The 20,351-nt window shown below is 38.8% G+C and overlaps 3 protein-coding genes across 6 annotated transcripts in view; all 3 read left to right on the top strand.

Moving 5' to 3' along the window:
- Positions 1-20,351, top strand: part of LOC131773602 (protein NLRC3-like) — a 180,721-nt gene that overhangs the window by 22,381 nt on the left and 137,989 nt on the right. The window lies entirely within an intron of this gene.
- Positions 1-20,351, top strand: part of LOC131779387 (NLR family CARD domain-containing protein 3) — a 172,209-nt gene that overhangs the window by 143,481 nt on the left and 8,377 nt on the right. The window contains exons 1-2 of one of the 3 annotated variants that reach the window (XM_066168022.1): positions 16,849-16,938; positions 19,582-20,300. The exons of the other annotated variants lie outside the window; for them this stretch is intronic. Of the exons in view, the coding sequence (XP_066024119.1) occupies positions 19,595-20,300 (706 nt within the window). The 5' untranslated portion in view covers positions 16,849-16,938; positions 19,582-19,594. Of the gene's footprint in view, positions 1-16,848; positions 16,939-19,581; positions 20,301-20,351 lie in introns of those variants that run through there. 3 annotated transcript variants of the gene reach the window in all.
- On the top strand, positions 1,962-9,313 carry LOC131788456 (NACHT, LRR and PYD domains-containing protein 12-like). Its single transcript, XM_066168036.1, has 5 exons — positions 1,962-2,101; positions 2,676-3,332; positions 4,151-4,339; positions 5,177-5,200; positions 5,979-9,313. The coding sequence occupies exons 2-5, from the start codon at positions 2,759-2,761 to the stop codon at positions 9,098-9,100; spliced, it is 3,909 nt and encodes a 1,302-aa protein (XP_066024133.1). The 5' UTR covers positions 1,962-2,101; positions 2,676-2,758; the 3' UTR covers positions 9,101-9,313.

The following is a 20,351-nucleotide window of genomic DNA, read 5'->3' as shown; positions in this document are numbered from 1 at the left end:
GAATCTCTAGCACATTTTGAAAAATGTTGAATAATAGGAGGCTTCATCAAATAGCCTAAAACAGTCAACTAAAAGTTGGTAGAGAGAGCCCAAGCCAAAGAAATTGAAGTCAAGTTGTTCATTTTCCGTGGCCCCAGCTTGCTTGATGATGTTTGAATTATGTTTAATTTACATTTAATCCTTTTCATGAAATGAACTTTCAAGTTTTAAAGGAGCTCTTTGTCAGGAGGCTCGCCAGGGGCTTTCATGTTTTGTTTCATTGGTCAGCAGCATGACCACATTGACACACGCAATATTTCCCATTGTCCAACTTCACAATAGATTTTCTCAGGAACTAATAAGAATATGGAAATTGCCTCAGACACCTTGTTAGCCTAGAAGGCACCCTATTTTGTTAACAGCAATCTTAAGTAAAAAATTGCCCTGCCTGGATTAGCACCTGCTATCTGCAAGTCAAAGGAATATTTTGTATATTGAATGTGAGAAAATAGATAAAGTGTGACATGAGAAATTCAGAAACTTTTTAAATTTTGATGCTCTCCTTAATTCTTGTGACCCATTACTTTTGATTCAAGAGTGATACTGTAAGGAGAGATTAGAAGCCAATCACAGCCTATAATCTGCTGAGTAGTACTGTCCAGTTTGTTTTGAGGTCTGGGGTAAAGTGGAGGCCGGGAATTCAGTAAAGCAAACACCATCAATGTTGTGTTTAAGTGCTTACATGTGCCTACCAAAACAAAAACTGTGAAAAGTTTTGCTATTTATATTATCTTTACCTAATAAGCTTTACTGTGATGTATTTTTTCTGAGGTTTCTGTCACAATCTAATCACATGTGTAATATAGTGCATGAAAGTTTTCTGTGTACCATTTGACTTCATCTTTGATTAAACTAGCCATGATCTTTAATAGTGGTACGATTAGGATGATTTTTCTGGAAGGCACCTGATTTCGTTGACAGTAACCCTATTATTTTGTAAATAAAAAAAAATTGCCCTGCCTGGATAATAGCATCTGCTATCTACAAGTCAAAGGAATATCTTGTACTATATATATTGAAATTATATGAGAAAATAGATAAAGTGTGATATGAGAATCAGGAACTTTTTAAATTTTTGATGATCTCCTTTATTCTTGTGACCCATACATTTGATTCAAGGTTGATACTGTAAGGAGAAATTAGAAGCCAATCACAGCTCTTAGAGGTTAAAGGGTTAAAATGGAAGATGCAGCAAACTTATTTTATTGATCTGTTGTGTGATATTTAACTCACTTTGGCATGCTGTAATATTCTGGTGTTGCAAAGTTAGAATAAAGTAATGATTTGTGTGTGTGCTCCATAATGTTGCCTTTCATGTATTAATTCCAAGCATCTCTTTACAGAGGACTTGATTTCATGGCTTCTACCACCCCATTGCATCCTTCTACCAAAGAGACCTCTAATTATGCACGGCTCTGTCACCTTCTTGTTGATGTTGGATCATGTGTGCTGAGGGAGATCTTTGACAGAATATGTCCACCAGGAAATCTTCACACAGTTCTGAGTGATCCCAAAAATCATGCAAAATTGCAAACACTGCGAAAGAAGAGAGTCCTGAGTACCTCCCAGTGGCGCAAACTGTATCCTGCTTTCAAATCTTCAGTTTGCTCAAGGGACTTTGACACCTTCCTACTGGTATTTCTTCTGAGGAATATCTGGGATCTGACTCTCCCTGCCTCTGGCCAGAATGACCTTTCTCTGGTAACAGACACCACTCCAGCAGCTGACATCACTCGCATCAAGATCCTCAGAGACAGAGTTTACAGCCATGTTTCCAGTGGTTCAGTTGATGATTCAACCTTCATTTCTTACTGGAATGACATCAAAGACACCTTTCAGCGTATTGGTGGGGCCCGCTATCAGGACATTATTAATGATCTTAAAATTGATTGTATGGATGCTGATACTGAGAAGGACTACCAGGAGCTTCTCAGAGAGTGGTTGAAGGATGAAGACTGCGTCACAGACAAGTCACATGAAGATGAAATGATAAAAAAGGCCAGGTGGGCAAATGACCCTGAGGGTTCCATTGAGATATATGAACAAAGTTCAGGGAAGGAAGGTTTGTGCACTTTGCTTTTGTTGATTTTAAGGTTTAAACTTTCTATGTTGTATCAACAATGTTAGATATCGTGGATCATGAAATAAAAGGAATTACTTCCAAAATTTTTGTTTGGTCATAATATAAGTCATAATATTATGTACACTGTATATCAAAATGAAGTTTTGTGTATTTTTTTTTCTTGATGATGTGAATGAATATTATTCTATGAAAAATTCATGGCTGAGGTATAATTTTGTACTGAAGATGATAGATCTGAATCCTGATTATTTGAGTAAAGATGATGTTACTCAGCGAATGATACCACCGATGCAAACTCAGAGAAAAAAGGGGAGCACTCAGTGGTGTTTTTTTTCTTCAAGTATACCTGTCTAATTTTGTACTGTTTAATCAGTTAGTATGGACTTAAAATGTTTTATGCAGGGTCAAGGATGCATTGACTTAATTATTATTCATAACTTGTTTTCTTTTCTTTTTCTTCACTGTCTTTTGATTTTCATTTGGATCAGCCACTAAGTTTTAATAAATGAATGGAAACAAAAAAAATATTAAAAACTACATTCTTCTTTTCCAGAAGCAGTCATGATGCCAGGGGAAAATACGTCAGCACAGAATAGCAATGCAAGCCCACCATAGCTCAATGTTACACTTCCATTGATGAGTGATCTTCCTGAAACCTCATTTGCTTGGAGTAATGATAAACTTCCTGTTGATATTCTTTTATTAACAGTGGAGGACTGTGAGTTCTTAAGTTGCTTTGCTTACCTGAAGGAACCCTTTAAGAGTTACCACATCAGTACTGGCTATGTGTACTTTGGGTGCATGGGTGATGATCAAGGAAAGAAAATGAAAATTGCATTGATGAGGTGCTGCAAAGGTCCTGATGTTCCTGGGGGTTCTTTGTCTGTTTCAAAAGATGCCATCTTGCGACTGAGACCTAAGGCTATTTTTTCTGTTGGTGCCTGCAGTGGTTTGAACAACAAAAAGGTCAAGTTAGGAGATGTGGTTGTTTCAGCAAAGCTGATAACAGCTGCACACAAAACTCCTCCCAGCAGAGATATTGGTAACCTGATCAAACATGTGGCTGATGGGTGGAAGGCACCTTTACAAAATGCTAATGAATATAATGCCAAAGTGCACTGTGATGGAGTGGTTCTGAGTATCTCAGAGGCAAACAGAGATATGATTAGGAAACATCCTGAAGCAATTGCAGTTGAAATGGAAGGCAGAGGTGAGAATCATAATAATTCAATTAATTGATGAGCAAAGAACTTTTGCTCTTGAAGAGAGTGTTTTGAAAAACACTTCTCAGGTATTGTCTCTACTGGCCCAATGTCAAATTTGCAAGAATGATATAGTGTGTATTTATAGTGACTTTATGTTTGGCTGGGGCAGGAAGATTTTTTTGCAGGTGAAGGTGACTGAGACTTCTTCTGGATAACTAAATTGAATGTGCTCCATCAGGATGTCATGAATTGTCTCAAATTTGTCATCTGAAAAATGTAAATTATTATTGTTAAATAGTTTGAGAGATGAGGAATAGTATCACAGTCCCTGCTAATCCTATAAGTCCCATGAGTGACCAAGACAGTATTGATATGATATCAAGCAGACAAGTAATGGGAAAAGAAACAAAATGTCAATTAGGGGATTCTTGGTTGATCCAAAACCAAAATCTCCTAACTGATGTCATAGGAATTGTAGGACAGACATGAAAGAGAATTACTAAAAGAGATCTTAGGAGTGAAAGGGTTAACTCTAACTAACAACAGTTTGTCTTTTTAGAAATGTTGAAAGTTACTTATGAAACAAGGTGAAGCCTGAAGAGTAATTTTAGTCTCAGTGTACAATTTTTTTTTTACAATTATTGGTTGTAAAAAAGTAGGCTTTGGTACTAACTAACGTCTTTCTGGTATGTGTATGTTTACAAACAGATAGAGTGTGAATCTTTGTGAGTTTTCATTGAACAATTATTTTAAGGATGCTAAGAAAATAAGCTTAATATATAGTTCACAGACATGAGTGTTTTCTGTTTTTTGTTTTTTTCAGGAGTGTATGTGGCTGCTCATGATTTTAAGACAGAATGGGTGGTAGTCAAGGGCATCAAAGACTTTGCAGATGAAATGCAGTCTTCAAGCAAGAAATGGAATGAAATTGCCTGCGTGATGGCAGCATCTGTTGTAGCCAACATTTTGAATGATCCAGTCATATTCCAAGATTGGCCTCACTTTAATGCAGGTATTGCTTCCTGTCTCAATCTTGTCTTTTTACAAGGATAGGTCTGACTCAGATCTAAGTTCCCACAGCATATTCTTTTATGGATTATAAATCAAGATGATTTATTTAGTGATTGTTCACAAATAGGAAATTAAGTCACCCATATTTTGAGTTAACATTCCAGTAGCTTAGACAAGGCCTCTTAACCCTTTAACTCCCAAGATCTTGTTGACAATTCTCCTTACTGTCTGCCAAATGATTCTCATTATGTTAGTTTGGAGAATGTGGCATAGATCAACTAGTAATCCCATAATTATTATTTTTCTTTATTCTCATCTCATGTCTGCATGATATTATATAGATATAGTAAGGAGAAATTCTGTCTTGGTCACTCATGGTAGTGTTGGGAGAAAAAACTTGTAGTTTAATTGAATGATATAATGATGAATAACAATTCACTCCATGAGCCTGGTGAACTGGCCTGTATTCTATAGTTAGCTTGGTGTATGAAACACCACCAAAATATGGAGAATTCAGAGGCTAATGACATCTGCCAAAGTGATTTGAAGTGATTTGATATATGTTCTTGGGCCAATAAGCGATGAATCAAATTGTTTTAAACTAAAAAAGTTGATTTATCCAATACTGCATGTGCGATTGTATTTTGATGTTGAAACTATTGGAATGGATGGGGAAGTGATAAATGCCAGCACACGTTATTGGTTTTTTTATTTTTTAACCTTTTATGGAACCTGACATGTTATTAGTTTGAGATGAATAAATCAGATTTCAAGTAAATTTCTTGAGTAAATTGGTTTAAAGACACAACATTAATTTTTTGTTTATTATTTCATTTAGGTGCCAATGAATTACCCTCTCAAGGTAAGTCCAACATGTTTTGATAAGTGTAATAATAGGGAACATGTGAATGATAATGATAAACAGTGAACTTATATGCCACTATTTTAACTCTCATAATCAGATACTGTAATCAAATGTTGATCTAGGATTTTTTTTCGAGAGATGGGGGTCAATTTTTGTTTAGAAAACACAGACTTTTTTTTTTTACTCTGAAACCACAATAGGCCAAGACTTCTATCTAGAAAAGTAATTGTTAAATGCTTCATATTGGATAGTAATATGTGATCCTGTTGTTTCAAGAATTTGGGTGTCAGACAAGTGGATGTGATGGGGGTGGGGCCAGGACCTCTTGGAGAGGGGGGGGCCTTCCTCCCCAAACCTGCACCAATTTTTAACCATTATAGGGACCATAAGTTGGGGCTCTGATATCCAATACTGGAATTGTTTCTCTGTCAGACACTCAACTTTGAAATTTACATTCAAGACTAAGCTTCCAAGGTGTACAACTATGTGTGGTATTAATGTGCCTTTAGTTTGTTATACTTTTTTCATCAATAAGAGTTAGATCAATATAGCCTAAGAGCTTTGTCTTAAGGTCTTGTGTGTTAATTGACCTGCCATCAAAACAGTTAAACCCTGTGGAGTAAGAGTGAAAGTACTTAAACTGCTATCTTCGAGTACATATTACTTATTAAGTATGTTCCTTTTTTATGTTTTCAGCCATAAGTGAAATAAGAGTCAAATTACTTAAACTGCTATCCTCGTGTTCATATTAAGTGTGTTGCTTTTTATATTTCAGCCCTAAGTGCCTACACTTCAGCTTTAAAGTCTTCAATTATGGGCCAAACGGAGTTCCAACCCAAACTGCTTGCCTCTCACACGATTTCCAACGCGAAAACAGACGAAATATTCACTAATCTTCTCATACAACATGGAAGAAAAGCCCTTATCAGGCATGACGATGAGGAGACATATTTTTCGAGACGTGAAAAGCTTGAGTACTATGGAAAAGTCAGCGGTACCCCAGTCAAGTACTCTAGTGAAATATTTCTTGGCATGATTGATGATCAGGAGAGTGCTAATTCTATTCTTGTCGTTGGAAAAGCAGGGATTGGGAAATCCCTGTTTTGCCAAAAGGTGATTCGCGATTGGGCCAACAACGAATTATTTCAAGCACGAGAGAACAATGAAATCCCCAATTTAAAATTTGTGTATTTGCTTACTTTCCGTCAATTGAATTTGCTCGAAAGTAACTGTGTGACTTTAAGAGAAATCTTAAATTGGTCTTCGGTATTGGATGACAAATGTAACATTGATGACTCTACATTTAAGTACATTGTAAAGCACCCTAAGGAAGTTATGATCATCCTCGACGGCTATGATGAGTATTCACACCGAGACTACATCGCTGGAAACTTAGAGGGGTATCCCAATGACGCTAAGAAAAAAATGCCGTTGGCCACATTATGTTCAAAACTCATCAAAGGAAAAATCTTGGGAGGGGCTATCGTCATGATTACCTCGCGACCTGATGAATCGGACAAGTTGGGAGGAATCCGTTTTAAACGGTACGTGGAAATTGCTGGGTTTTCGTCAGTACAAGTCAAGGAGTTCATTGAGAAATACTTCAAGAAAAACGAAAATATGAAGAACGCTGTACTTAAACATGTCATGAACAATGGGGACCTTGTCAGTTTAGCTCATATTCCTATGCTCTGTTATCTGTTGTGCTTCGAGATGGAGTATACCTTAACCGAATCAGAAAATCCTGATGACCTTCCTGTCTCAACAACCGACGTTTACACCAAACTTGTTGATATTTTTGAACTTAAACACTGCGCCGAGTCAGAATACAGACAGAAAGAAATTCCTGAGCAATTCAAGGCCCCTCCTGTCATTAAGAACACTTTAGATAAATTATCAAAGCTAGCGGCTAAACTGCTGGTGAAAAGAAAGCCAACTTTCGATGAAAGTGAGATAGAAGGCGATTTTGAAGCGGAAGAAGTTCACAAATTGAAAGGTAGCGGTCTTCTTTACTGTGGTCAGCCTTTCAGGACTGCACTGATTACAACCACGAAACACTTTAGCTTCACACATCTCACCGTCCAAGAATTCTTGGCCGCTCGTTGGTTTGTAAAGGAAAATTGTGTTCCAGACGCGAAATTCTCTAATATGTTTTTCCAGTTCATGGCCGGCGTTTTATCGAGTGAGGGAGACGAGGAACTGATGGAAAAACTATTAGATTCGCCCGTCATGAATTTGAATCTTAAAATGAAGTGTCTGAAAGAGTATCAAAGCAAAGAATTCGCTAAAAAGTTCATCAAGAATGATGTCCAACTGTTTTGTAATTCAGACGGCGTCATGGCTTTTGCGAATTTATCAGATGAAGACTACTTTGGAGTATCATTTGTGTTGGACATTATCAGTGAACTAAATAAAGAGGAAGGTGGAGAGGCACGACTCAAATTTTCTGATAAGTTCGTCACAGTTAGGAAGTTAGAACTTGAAAAATCACGGCTAACACTGTCTGGAATGCAACGACTCTTTAATTCACTGAACAATGAACACTGTCTTGTGTCTGAACTGAAGTTATTAAACATTACCTTGACTGATGAATGTGATGAATATGATGATGTTATTGATAGATTACTATGGAAGTTAACCACACTAAGTCTGCAGAGAGTTGAGATCACTGATGCCATTGTTACCAGGCTGTGTAAAGCTTTACAGCATCCAAGCTGTAAGCTGACCACACTAAATCTGAAGAAAAACGACATCACTGATACCGGTGTTGCCCGTCTAAGTGAAGCTTTACAGCATCCAAGCTGTAAGCTGACCACGCTAAATATGAAGAAAATTGACATCACTGATACCGATGCTGCCAGTCTATGTGAAGCTTTACAGCATGCAAGCTGTAAGCTAACCGCACTAGATCTGGGTTACATCACTGATACCGATGTTGCCAGTCTAAGTGAAGCTTTACAGCATCCAAGCTGTAAGCTGACCACGCTAAATCTGAAGAGTACTGACATTAGTAATAACAGTGTTTCCCGTCAAAATGAAGCTTCACAGTATCCAAGCTGTAAGCTAACCACAGAAGAATTTCTGTACATTGGGATCACTGATATCAGTGCTGCTAGTCTATGTAAAGCTTTACAGTATCCAAGCTGTAAGCTGACCGTACTAAATCTGAAGAGCACTTACATCACTGATACCGGTGTTGCCAGTCTTAGTGAAGCTTTAAAGCATCCAAGCTGTAAGCTGACCACACTAAATCTGAAGCTTGAGGAAATCACTGATATCGGTGTTGCCAGTCTCTGTAAAGCTTTACAGCATCCAAGTTGTAAGCTAACCTCCGTGATATTAAATCTGAAGTGTAATGTCATCACTGATATCGGTGTTGCCAGTCTATGTGAAGCTTTACAGCATCCAAGCTGTAAGCTAACCACACTAGATTTGCGTTACATTGAGATCACTAATATCAGTGCTGCTAGCCTATGTAAAGCTTTACAGTATCCAAGCTGTAAGCTGACCACACTAAATCTGAAGAAAAGTTTCATCACTGATACCGGTGTTGCCAGTCTAAGTGAAGCTTTACAGCATCCAAGCTGTAAGCTAACCACACTAGATTTGTGGCTCTGTAGGGTCACTGATATCGGTTTTGCCAGTTTACGTGAAGCTTTAAAACATCCAAGGTGTAAGCTAACCACACTCACTCTGCAGGGTCATTATATCACTGATGCCAGTGTTGCCTGTCTATGTGAAGCTTTACAGCACTCAAGCTATAAGCTAACCACACTGAATCTGCCGTTTGATTTTATTTCTGATACCGGTGTTGCCAGTCTCCGTGAAGCTTTTCAGTATCCAAGCTGTAAGCTAACCACACTAAATCTGCCTTCGAGAGTCCTGAATCTCACGTAAGTCTTAAAGCTCTAACTCAGAGACACCGACCAGCTTTAAACCTTTCTTTTGTGGAGTTTTATTAGCTTCTATAGTTTCATTAATTTTTAATAGACTTTTATATTTAAACAAAATAAATAGTTGCAAGTCAAATCTTAATTTTGGATCAAAGAGACTCACCAGGTTGACGAAGCATTTTTAATCACCAGAGTGAAAAATAACGCTCAATGTAAATAGAATCGCAAATATTTTGTAATAAAGGTTTTTTTTTACTGGCGACATTGTTAACTGTACTTGGTTTGTGTGTGTAGACCACTCAAGAGTTGTGACAAGTAAGACTTGGGGTCGGGGGAGGGGTGGAGGGTAATCTTCCGAGAGGCTACTGTGCGTTTAAGGAAGCTTTCGGACAAGAACGTTTAGTTAACTCGAGGTAAGAAATAAAAGGAAAATATCTTCCCGTTCACCCACGATTCTGATTTATTTTTTGGCGAAACTACACCCTTCTGAGTACTGCAAAAAAAAAAGAAAGACGTTTTTGTTGTTGTTGTTGTTTTTTTCCAATAAGCAACAACTTTTCGTTTTAACTGTCCGCCATTACACTGTACCAATCATTGCTCGCATTCACACGAGCACCTACAAAGTAATAGACAGAGGAAGCCATTGTACGTTTTTCGAAACCGATTTTGCTATCTATAACAGTCAAAACCAGCTTCCAATCGTGCTAAGAGGTACCAAACGACGACGAGATGCCTTTGTAAAAACCAACTCCCATGGAAGTTGTCCAATACACCCGAACCGCTACGATTCGTCATTGGATGGAAACGCACACCGGAAGTCAATTAGACTTAGTCAACTTAGAAAATATTTCGCAAGTAACTGTCAAGGGTTGTTGAAAATGTTGTCTATTCGACTCGAATCCAACGACTCGTCTCAGTTAAAGTCGACCCGTCATGCCAGAAGTCGATTGCAAGACACTCAGAAAATATTCCGCAAGTAGCTACTAAATGGGGTTGAAGATGTTGTCGAATCGACTCGAAACGTCTCAATTAAAGTCGACCCGTCACACCGGAAGTCGATTTGCAAGTCACTTAGAAAATATTCCGCGGAGTAGGGGGGTTGGAGATGTTATCGAATCAAACGACTCGTCACAGTTGATGTCGACTCATCACACCGGAAGTCGATTTGCAAGACACTTAGAAAATATTCCGCGAGTGGCCACGAAAGGGGTTGAAGATATTGTCGAATCGACTCGAGTCGACTCGAATCGAACTACTCGTCACAGTTGATGTCGACCCGTCATACCAGAAGTCGATTTGCAAGACACCTGGAAAACATTCCGCGAGTAACTATGAAGTGGGGTTGGAGATATTGTCGAATCGACTCGATTCGACTCGAATCGATCGACCCGTCACGCCGGAAGTCGATTTGCAAGACTCTTAGAAAATATTCCGCAAGTGGCCACTAAAGTGGGTTGCAGATTTTGTCGAATCGAACGAATACCCTAATTAAACGCTTGAGTAAGTATTGTCTTCTTTTGCGAATCGACTTCCGTTGAGACAGATTGACTTTACTCATGACGAGTCGTGTCGACCCGTACGAATTGTGTCGATTCGTTAACATTTAATGCCCCTGTATGTTTAACGCTTTAAGAAGGAAGAAAGTTCATTTTAATATTTATAACATTCTGACGATGGACTTCCGGTCGTTTCACGCTTTAAGACCGTGAAAGGTTCGTGTTGTCATTTTCTCTTTCCGTGCTACTCATTTTCACACATTGCTCACGCCCCTCGACTTTCGGTATTTTAACACACGATTCGACTTCCGGTATACCATACTACTCATTTTCACACATTGCTTACCACCCTCCACTTCCGGTATGTTAACGCACGATTCGACTTCCGATGTGTCGATTCGTCAACGACCGTTGACGAATCGTAGCGGTTTGGGTGTATTGGACATGTATGACATCCTGTCTGAGAACATGGCTTCACCGCACTGCATCGAAAAGTTTTCACCAACGTACGGTCCCCTCAGTTGGCCCTCCACGTGGCGTTCCCTCTTCTTATCGAACGTAGATCGTCCAGTTATCGACCTGCATTGGAAGATAGCGCACGGCATGCTATACATAGCGCAGCGTCCTGCATCGTTTGGATTGCCAGTACCTCTACCCTACTTTTGTGATGTTCCCATCGCGTCTCTGGATCATCTTTTCTTTACTGTCCTTTAACTCACGGCGTTCTTTCCTGGTTACAGGCTCTCATGTTCAGTTATTCCTCTTTGTGTCCGGCCCTTCTTCTGCGTCATGCTCGTTTTGGTTTTAGCTCGAATGAGCTGTGTGTCATTCCCCGTATTTTTGTCTATCTGCTTAACCTCTGTAAATTCTTCGTCTGGCAATCCCGTAATGACTCTCCCGTAATGGAGATAACTTTCCTGGAATCAGAATCAAAGCATTGATGTTTTCTTTATTTACACAATGAAAACGGCAAGTGATTGAATCTTTGCTGTCATTAGATAGTTGGCTGGCGTGTTATCAAGTGAGGGAAACAAGGAACTGATGGAAAAATTATTAGATTCACCCTTTATGCATCCTAATCTTAAAATGACGTGTCTGAATGAGTATCAAACAAAGAATTCGCCAAAAAGTTCATCAGGAATAATCCGCAAGCGTTTTGTAATTCATACGGCGTCGTGGCCTTTGAGGATTTATCAGATGTGGACTGCATCGGAGTATCATTTGTGTCGGACATTATCAGTGAACTAAATAAAGAGGAAGCTGGAGAGGCACAACACAAATGTTCTGATAAGTTCGTCGCAGTTCAGAAGTTAGAACTTACTGAATCACAGCCAACACTGTCTGGAATACAATGACTCTGTAATTTACTGAACAATGAACACTGTCTTGTGTCTGAAATTAACTTAGTCTACATTTGCTTGACTAATGAATGTGTTGATGTTATAAATAGATTAGTAGTAAGGAGGTTAACCGCACTAGGTCTAGAGGACATTGGGATCACTGATACCGGTGTCGCCAGTCTATGTGAAGCCTTACAGCATCCAAGCTGTAAGCTAACCACACTAAATTTGCGGTACAATACGATCACTGATATTGTTGCTGTCAGTCTATGTAAAGCTTTACAGCATCCAAGCTGTAAGCTAACCGCACTAAATCTGGAGGACAATGACATCCCTGAAACCGGTGTTGCCAGCCTATGTGACGCTTTACAGCATCCAAGCTGTATGCTAACCACACTAAATCTTCAGGGTTTTTATATCACCAATACCGATGTTGTCACTCAATATGAAGCTTTACAGCATCCAAGCTGTAAGCTAACCACACTAACACTGCCTTCGATAGTTGGTTATGAATGTCGTGTAAGTCTTAAAGCTATAACTCAGAAACGCCGACCAGCTTTAAACCTGTTTTCCGGGGAGGTTTATTAGCTTTTATAGTTTCATTACATAGTTAATTTTTAGTAGATTTTTATATTGAAACAAAATAAATCGTTGCAAGTCAAATCTTAATTTTGGGTCCAAGAGTCTTAACCAGGAAGACGAAGTATTTTTAATGACCGGAGTGAAAAGCTACGCTCAATGTAAATTGTACCGCAAAGATTTGTAATAAAGGTTTTTTTTACTGGCTCCATTGTTTACTGTACTTGGCTTGTGGGTGTTGACCACTCGAGAAATGTGACAATTAGGACTTGGGGTCGGGGGAGGGGTGGGAGGGTAATCTCTGATAAGGCTATTGTGCATTTAAGGAGGCTTTAGGACAGGAACGTTAGTTGAAGTTTCTTAAGGTAAGAAAAAAGAGGAAAATGTATCTTCCCTTTCGCTTGATTCTTATTTAATTTTTGGTGAAATTACACCCCTCTGAGTACTGCTAAAATAAGACGGTTTTCTTCTTTTGTTTTCATAAAGCAACTATTTTTCGTTTTAAGTGTCCGCCATTACGCTGAACCAATCATTGTAAAAATGAGTCATCCCAGGGGCCCATGGAATGGGCTCCTGATCATTCTCATTTGAGTTATCCAGCTATGTTAGGTTAAGTTCCAGACGAATTACATGTAGAGAGCTGGATCGGGAGATATTATACGAGGTTAAATTTCTCATTTGAGAACCCAGCTTATGAAGTATGCACCGCCGGTTTTAACCTTTTAAGAGGAAGATGCCGTGCTGTATCCGAATTTAGATTGGTTGACAGATTGGACATTTAATGTTTGGCTTCACAAATTAATATCTCGAGTCAGCTCTGTTAGTGCCGCTCGACGAAGACGCGTAATGGTTATGGCGGGCAGACTAAACGGAAATTATTATTTTTTTAAATTAAATTCAGGTGGTATGGTTAGCGTTTTGCAGGGACAGTGAACTTAACACTGAGCAAGTTTCTAATAACGTCAGAAAGCTATTGATGCTCTTCCTTTACGAGGCCGCTCTACGTTAGAGGCTCCACCTCCCCCTCCCCTCTCATACCTCTTCGCTAGCTTGCTCGTAACCACTCGAGCACGTACAAAAAAACTGACATAGGAAGCTATTGTATGTTTCCGAAACAGGTTTTGCTATCTATAACAGTTCTTTTATGAACTCCATGGCCATTATTCACGTCAGTAAAGTCATTTCCATACGTACTGAAAGGAGAGACAGCCAAACACCGCCAATCTCGCCAATTACTCCGCTCTGCAGCGAAACAGCTATGACTCGGAGGACGAAATTCCATCGTCCATCATAGCCACCATGTTTTCTGACAAAACCAAGTAAAAAGAATCTAGTCAGCCACCAACAGATCTTCCTTTAGAGCCTACAGACCTAAACCAGCTGCCATTAAGAAACAAAACAAAGCAGACGAGCTCGCACTTTTGTAAGTCAAGATCAACGAACTTACAACTTTCTTTAATGTATTTTCCAAGAATGAAACTAAAAAGAAAGAGTTGTAATTTATCCAAATGTCTGTTTACTGACTCTTCACGCGTTAAGCCTACACGGTCTCCAACACAGAGTAAGAAACGTCAGTCACCAACAACAGTTCTTTTCAGAACTACACTCACCCGGACGATCACACTACACGAACTACTGATACTCCTGGGTTCAAACCATTTACTTTGTTAAATATATATATATATATATATATATATATATATATACAGATAGATAGATATGACTTATTTCCTGGTCTCCAAAGCGCGTATCAACAGAATCACAGCACTGAGACTGCGTTATTGAAGGTTAAAAATGATCTTTTACTGGAGATCAGGAAATAAGCCTTTAATTACCATGTGATCCTGCATTTGTAGAGCTACTCAATTTTCCGTGATTTTGGACGTAAACTGCAAGTTGCTAACCGAAGTAAGTTCTTATTGATGAGCTAGAGTCCTGCTTTTTGGGTGCACTGATGCATTCTTCCAGTCCTCTGCAATGACGCCGGATTCAAGTGAAAGGTTGACAATTTTTGTAATGACAGGGAGCAGTTCATCCAGGGAAATGGTCGGAACAGACGATGGTAGAGGATCAAGTGCGCGAGTCTTTGTTCTTCCAGCAGCAATTCTCCCTAGACTCCCTTCCGATGGTGGAGTAAATTCCGAAAACTCAATGTTACAACGTGAAAGACTTTTTGGAAAAGGTGAGAGAGCATCACTGATATTAGAGAGGCCATCAGCATCTAGCTCAGACCTAATAGCCGTGATTTAGGAAAACAAAATATATTATCCCGAGTCATTTGCCAGCAGGCGAGCGTCCGTATGAGGCGGCAGAGCCTTATCTGCCTGCAAATTCAAAAGGCGTTTACTGGCCTGAAAGAGCCTTCACTGGTCCGAGCTGCTATCATCAGTATATTGCTTGTAGTAACCGCGTCTAAAAACATTCATCAAGTACAAGGCGTAATTTCTCCTCGCTTTAAATTGTTCGAAATCAGAATCAAGCTTGCTGGTTCGCCATTTCCTCTCAGCTCTTCTCCTATGACGCCTGGTTTTCATTTTTGCGTTATTAAACCAAGAGGGGCGCGATCGATTGGTAATATGACGAGAACGAACAAGTGCACGTTTATCTAATAGTGTGCGGAGAGTATTCTTATAACATTCCACAAGTTCCTCCAGGATGTCAGGGGGATCACTATACAAGCTAGAGGTACGGATGTCTTCCAAAAATTTCTGCTTGTCAATTGCCTTGAGTTTCTGAAATTCAGCGAGCTTAACTGTAGAGGTAGGCTTAGCTCTCCTCAGGTAACACAGGACAACCGCATGGCCTGAGAAATATCTCTCTGTTTCTGACTCTTTCGCGATGATGCTGTCAGATTGACGGGTGATAAGTAAATCAAGAGTGTGACCATGAATGTAAGTGGGTCTTTTTACATGTTGTAGCAGTCCCCTAGAATCCAAAAGATCTATAGACCGTATCCCATCTGCGTCAGTAAGTACATCAGAGCGATGACGAGGGGCGAACGCTCGAAACGTCAGCCTTTCAACCTCTACCTTGGCCAATTTACGTTATCAACTCAGTTGATTACACAAAATTACTCTGATATACTCTCCCACCGACGCAGCACCACAGTTTCTTTGGAAACTTACCCCCTTTATTTATATGTTTTGTTTGTTTTGTTTGTCTTTTGCCGCTTTTTTGCGACTTCATCGACGACATTGTCCAAGAATTACGAACTTTGGAAGTTTGCTCCACGCAAATGTTTTTCCTTTCGCGCGATCAACGCGGGCAATCCCGAGCGGGTAAGATAGGTCCATCTTGCCCGCTCAGGTAGCTAATTAGAACACAGGATTCGCTTCATACTGTCCATGGGCGCAGCCGGCGATAAGATAAATGTCAATATATATATTCTTCAGTTTCTTTTTGAATAGATAGGCTGCTTAACTTGAGATATTCATCAATAGTGCGAGAGTTTTGAAGAGCAAAAGAAGTTTGGAAGCCAGTCTAGTGATGTAGGTGTGAATACTCCTGATAGAACTGAAAAAGCTGGAGAAAACGGAGGTATGGTGGTGTTGATGGAATTTGTACGTAAAATCTGAGAAAATAAATCGGACAAGATCGAAAAATTTCATGGTTTTTTGAGATTTAAAGAAAGGGCTGGTATGTTTACAGAATGAGGAGAAAGTAATAATACGAATTACACGTTTTTGAAAAAGAAATACGGGATGGAGATTGAACTCATAAGAATTACCCCACCATATTAAAGAAAAAAAAAATAAGAGCGTAATATAAATCGACGATGATATTGATATTCACATAAAATCTCTTTTGAAAGATTAATCAAATAGAATCATTCTACGGACTCTTCACCTTTAAACTCGTCTTCATTTAAAATTAAAACGCGGGTACTGATTCCACTGATAAGACTTGACACTTCCGTTTCAAATTTCCCACCCCAACCAAGCAAGGCTCAAACTCCCTTCCCCGGTTAGGCCCTTTTTGGAAAATGTCCCTGAGTTACCCGGGGAGGATGTTCAAGCTTCGATCGGTGTGCAAGTCTAAGCGTCTACAATACCAAGCGAGAGCTCTGAATATAAAACTTTTTTTATTATTTAATATGACTTTTAATACGAATAAGAAGGAATTTGCCAATACAGAATTACTCCTTAGCCTGTTTTCTTAACGCATGAGGTAGACAAAAACGTACATTTCCTGTTCAATAACATCTCTTAAGTGCTATCGACTCGCAAATCAAATTAAGTTATTTTAAAATTAATTTATTGGGATATTGGAATATAAAGACTAGAAACTTGTTTCTAGTCTTCCTCGGTTAATCTATTTTGTTTACATTTGACAGCTGTCTTCAACATGGCTGAGTTGCGGGTTTTATGCGGTTGATCTATACTTCGAGAGACTTATTTGACTTTGCGAAGCTGACGATTCTCGCCAAGGTAAAGTAATTGATTTACCATATAACTTTTACCTCTATTTCTGTAACTACCCGCGAGGAAATTGTGTCTTTAGACCATGTGAAACCTCGTAGCTAATAGTGCTTCGTTCAGCACTTTCCGTTTGTTGGAAACAGGTTCATATTTTCGAATCCATTGGGAATTGTAATACTTGATATGTCTATATTCACCAGTTTTTGAGGTTGACTTCGTTATTTGTTTCCATATCACTGAATTTGGCTGGATTTTCTTAGTTGTATATAAGTATGTTGGAATAAATATCCTCTCAGTCTCTTAGAACTTGAGACGCCGTCCGGAAAACATGCTCATCATCGGACAAATTTCCGGAAAATTTCCAGGCTTTGATGGGCAACGAACAACTGACTTTGGATGCCAGAATCGATGGAAAATTCGTTATATTCGGAACATAGTAATCAAAACATGAAACAGTTTGGATTTCGATCCTCAAATAATACAGTTATAGTTTTATAGTTCCCGTGAGATTAAATTGAATGTTCATCTTGTGGAAGATGTTATCGATCTTTTAAGTTTAATGTGGATTCTCTCCATATGAAAGATGATCAAGCTGCCCCTCAACAGATGATATTTGTTACTGCTAACTTTAACTTGCATACTTAGAGCTTTGAGAATTTCAGCATGAATGTTGTGTACAAATAATGTTTTATCGAGGAGATAACTTTCCTGGAATCAGCCGAGAGACAAAATATTGATGTTTTCTTCATTTACTCAATGAAAACGGCAAGTGATTGAATCTTTGTTGTCAGTAAATATACCTACAGTCTTTGAAATGGAGTATGTGTAGACCAAGGAAGAAACCTTTGTAACACTTTTCCTCTTATTGCACAATGCTGCATTGCTTGCTAAAAAAGTGATTGTTTTAGGTTTATTCTCAAAGGGGATATTTACCATCAAATCAGCAATTGTATTAAGAGCAGGATTCTCAATGTCTATGGTCTATTGTCTGATTGCCTATTTTTTCACAAGGCAGAAATTGGCAAAAATTTTGCAATTCCCAATTTTTGATGGCAGTTGCATGAAGTATCCTTTGACCAAAACTTCATTGATTGACACATATGTAAATCAAAAACCCATCTCTCTCTATTAAAAGATAAAGAAAAATTATTGCTTATATTACTGGGTAACAATGGATCATCATCAAATGATCAACTTTGCGGCTCTTGGGTTTTTAAGGAATTTTTGAATTTCTTTCTCACCAAAACAACATACTATTAGTGTTTATTAGTGTTATGTGGTCTTATATTTAATAAGAAAGGAATGTGATCTTAGGAGAGCACCATGTTTTCTTTGGTCAGTGATGAACATTGCCATTTACTAACAACAGTGGGAGACATATTGTAATGCCTATGTTCAGTTTACTGGACTCTGGGTCCAGAGGTCTGGGTTCAAGACCTGCCTGAGTCAATGTGTTTTGTTCTTGGGCAGGACACTCTACTCTCCCCATGCCTCTCTCCACCCAGGAGTATAAATGGGTACTGGTGAATTGTTAGGGAAGCCTGATGAAATGCAGGGGGGAACCTTGCGATGGACTAGTATCTTATCCAGGGGAGAGTTGTTATTATCCTCATGGCTTTATGCTTAGGAAACAAGGACAACCTCCTGCTAGGAGGGGCCACTAGGCTCAAATACAGACTTTTTTTGCTACCAATGACAGTACCTCTAATCTCACAGGGTAATTCAAAAATTTTCTGAAATTTTGTGGGATGTTAGAGACAAACCTTGTGGAGAAAGACATGGAAACTTATTTTCATCATGGCCATGGTAATTTATTAATTTCTCTTCACAGAAGAGTAAATAAAAAACCAAAAATGCTTGGAATTACAGTATTGCTCGTGTATATGTTAACTGAGCAGACAAATTTCATATGCTCAAATGCATATATACAATTTTTCTGCGTGCATGGTTGAAAAAAATGGGCAACTCTTGTGCCTTTGTTATTAAGTGCTATAAGTATTGCAAAACTGGTAAATATGTGATTGACATGTATATATGGCTGAGAGCCAGAAAGGACACCTTTGTTGTTATTTTGACAAATGAAAGCTGTTTTATTAGTGTGATCTCTCAGGAGAAGTTTTTGGATTAGAAATAATCTTAAATGGATAAAAAGATTCTAATTGAAATGAAAAGTAGCATGTTTTTTTTTTAAGGAAAATCTAAACAGATGTAATGCATAGAAGAACAGTGCATTTTCTTGAGATTGTATATTACTGTGAGGGTTTAACAGAATTGTGTGGGTTCCCCCCGAGTGCCCCATCTGCCTTTTTAACCCTTTACACCCTAAGACATTGGTATTCATATTCTCCACACTGTTCTCTTTACATTTCCTATGGTACAGACAAGGAGAATTTGTTTGACAATCAGGAACTTCTTAAATTGGTGATCATTTCCTTTATTCTTGTAACCTCTACATTTTGATTCATGAGTGATACTGTGAGAAGAAACTAGATGCCAATCACTCTTAGGGGTTGAAGGATTAAAATGGAAGACACATCACAATTGTTGTATAAATGTGTCAGGTGATAATAAATTTAATGTTAAGTATGTGGAAGGACATTTTGGCACTGGGAAGTTCAAGTAATGACTTTTGCATGTGTATTTTCTTTACAGAAGACATATCCTCATGGCTTCTGCCACTTCATCATATTCTTCTTCTAAAGGAACCTCTAATTATGCTCAGCTGTGTCGCCTTCTTGTCCAAGTAGGATCACATGTGCTAAGGGAGATCTTTGACAGGGTATGTCCACCAGAAAACCTTTATGCAGCTCTGAGAAATCCCACAAACCATGCCAAATTACAAACACTTCGAAAGAAGAGAGTCCTGAGTACCTCCCAGTGGGAGAAACTGTATTCTGTGGTCAAATCATCAGTTTCATCAAGGAACTTTGACAGCTCCCTACTGCTACTTCTTCTGAGGAATATCTTTGGTCTGACTCTCCCTGCCTCTGGCTGTAATAACCTTCCTCAAAGATCAGACACCTCTCCAGAAGCTGACATCACTCGCATTAAGTTTTTCAGAGACAGAGTTTTCAGTCATGCTGCTAATGCTTCAGTTGATGATCCAACTTTTAGTTTGTACTGGAACAACATCAAAGACACTTTTCTGCGTATTGGAGGGACCTGCTATGAGGAAGTCATAGATGATCCTACACTCCACTGTATGGATGCTGATCTTGAAGAACACTACCAAGAGCTTCTGAGAGAGTGGTTGAAAGATGATGACCGTATCACAGACAAAGTGCATGAAGACAAAATTGTGAAAAAGGCCAGGAAGGGAGGGGACATGGAGAATTCCTTTGACATTTCTGAACAAAATTCATGGGAGAGAGGTGTGTGTTATTCTTTTTTCAAACCTGAGTTTTAAATTAACTTAAATTTGT

This window comes from Pocillopora verrucosa, chromosome 6 (genome assembly GCF_036669915.1).
Source record: "Pocillopora verrucosa isolate sample1 chromosome 6, ASM3666991v2, whole genome shotgun sequence".
Lineage (NCBI taxonomy): Eukaryota > Metazoa > Cnidaria > Anthozoa > Scleractinia > Pocilloporidae > Pocillopora > Pocillopora verrucosa.
The sequence above is the reverse complement of the archived record's forward strand: the minus strand, read 5'-3'. Positions and strand labels throughout refer to the sequence as shown.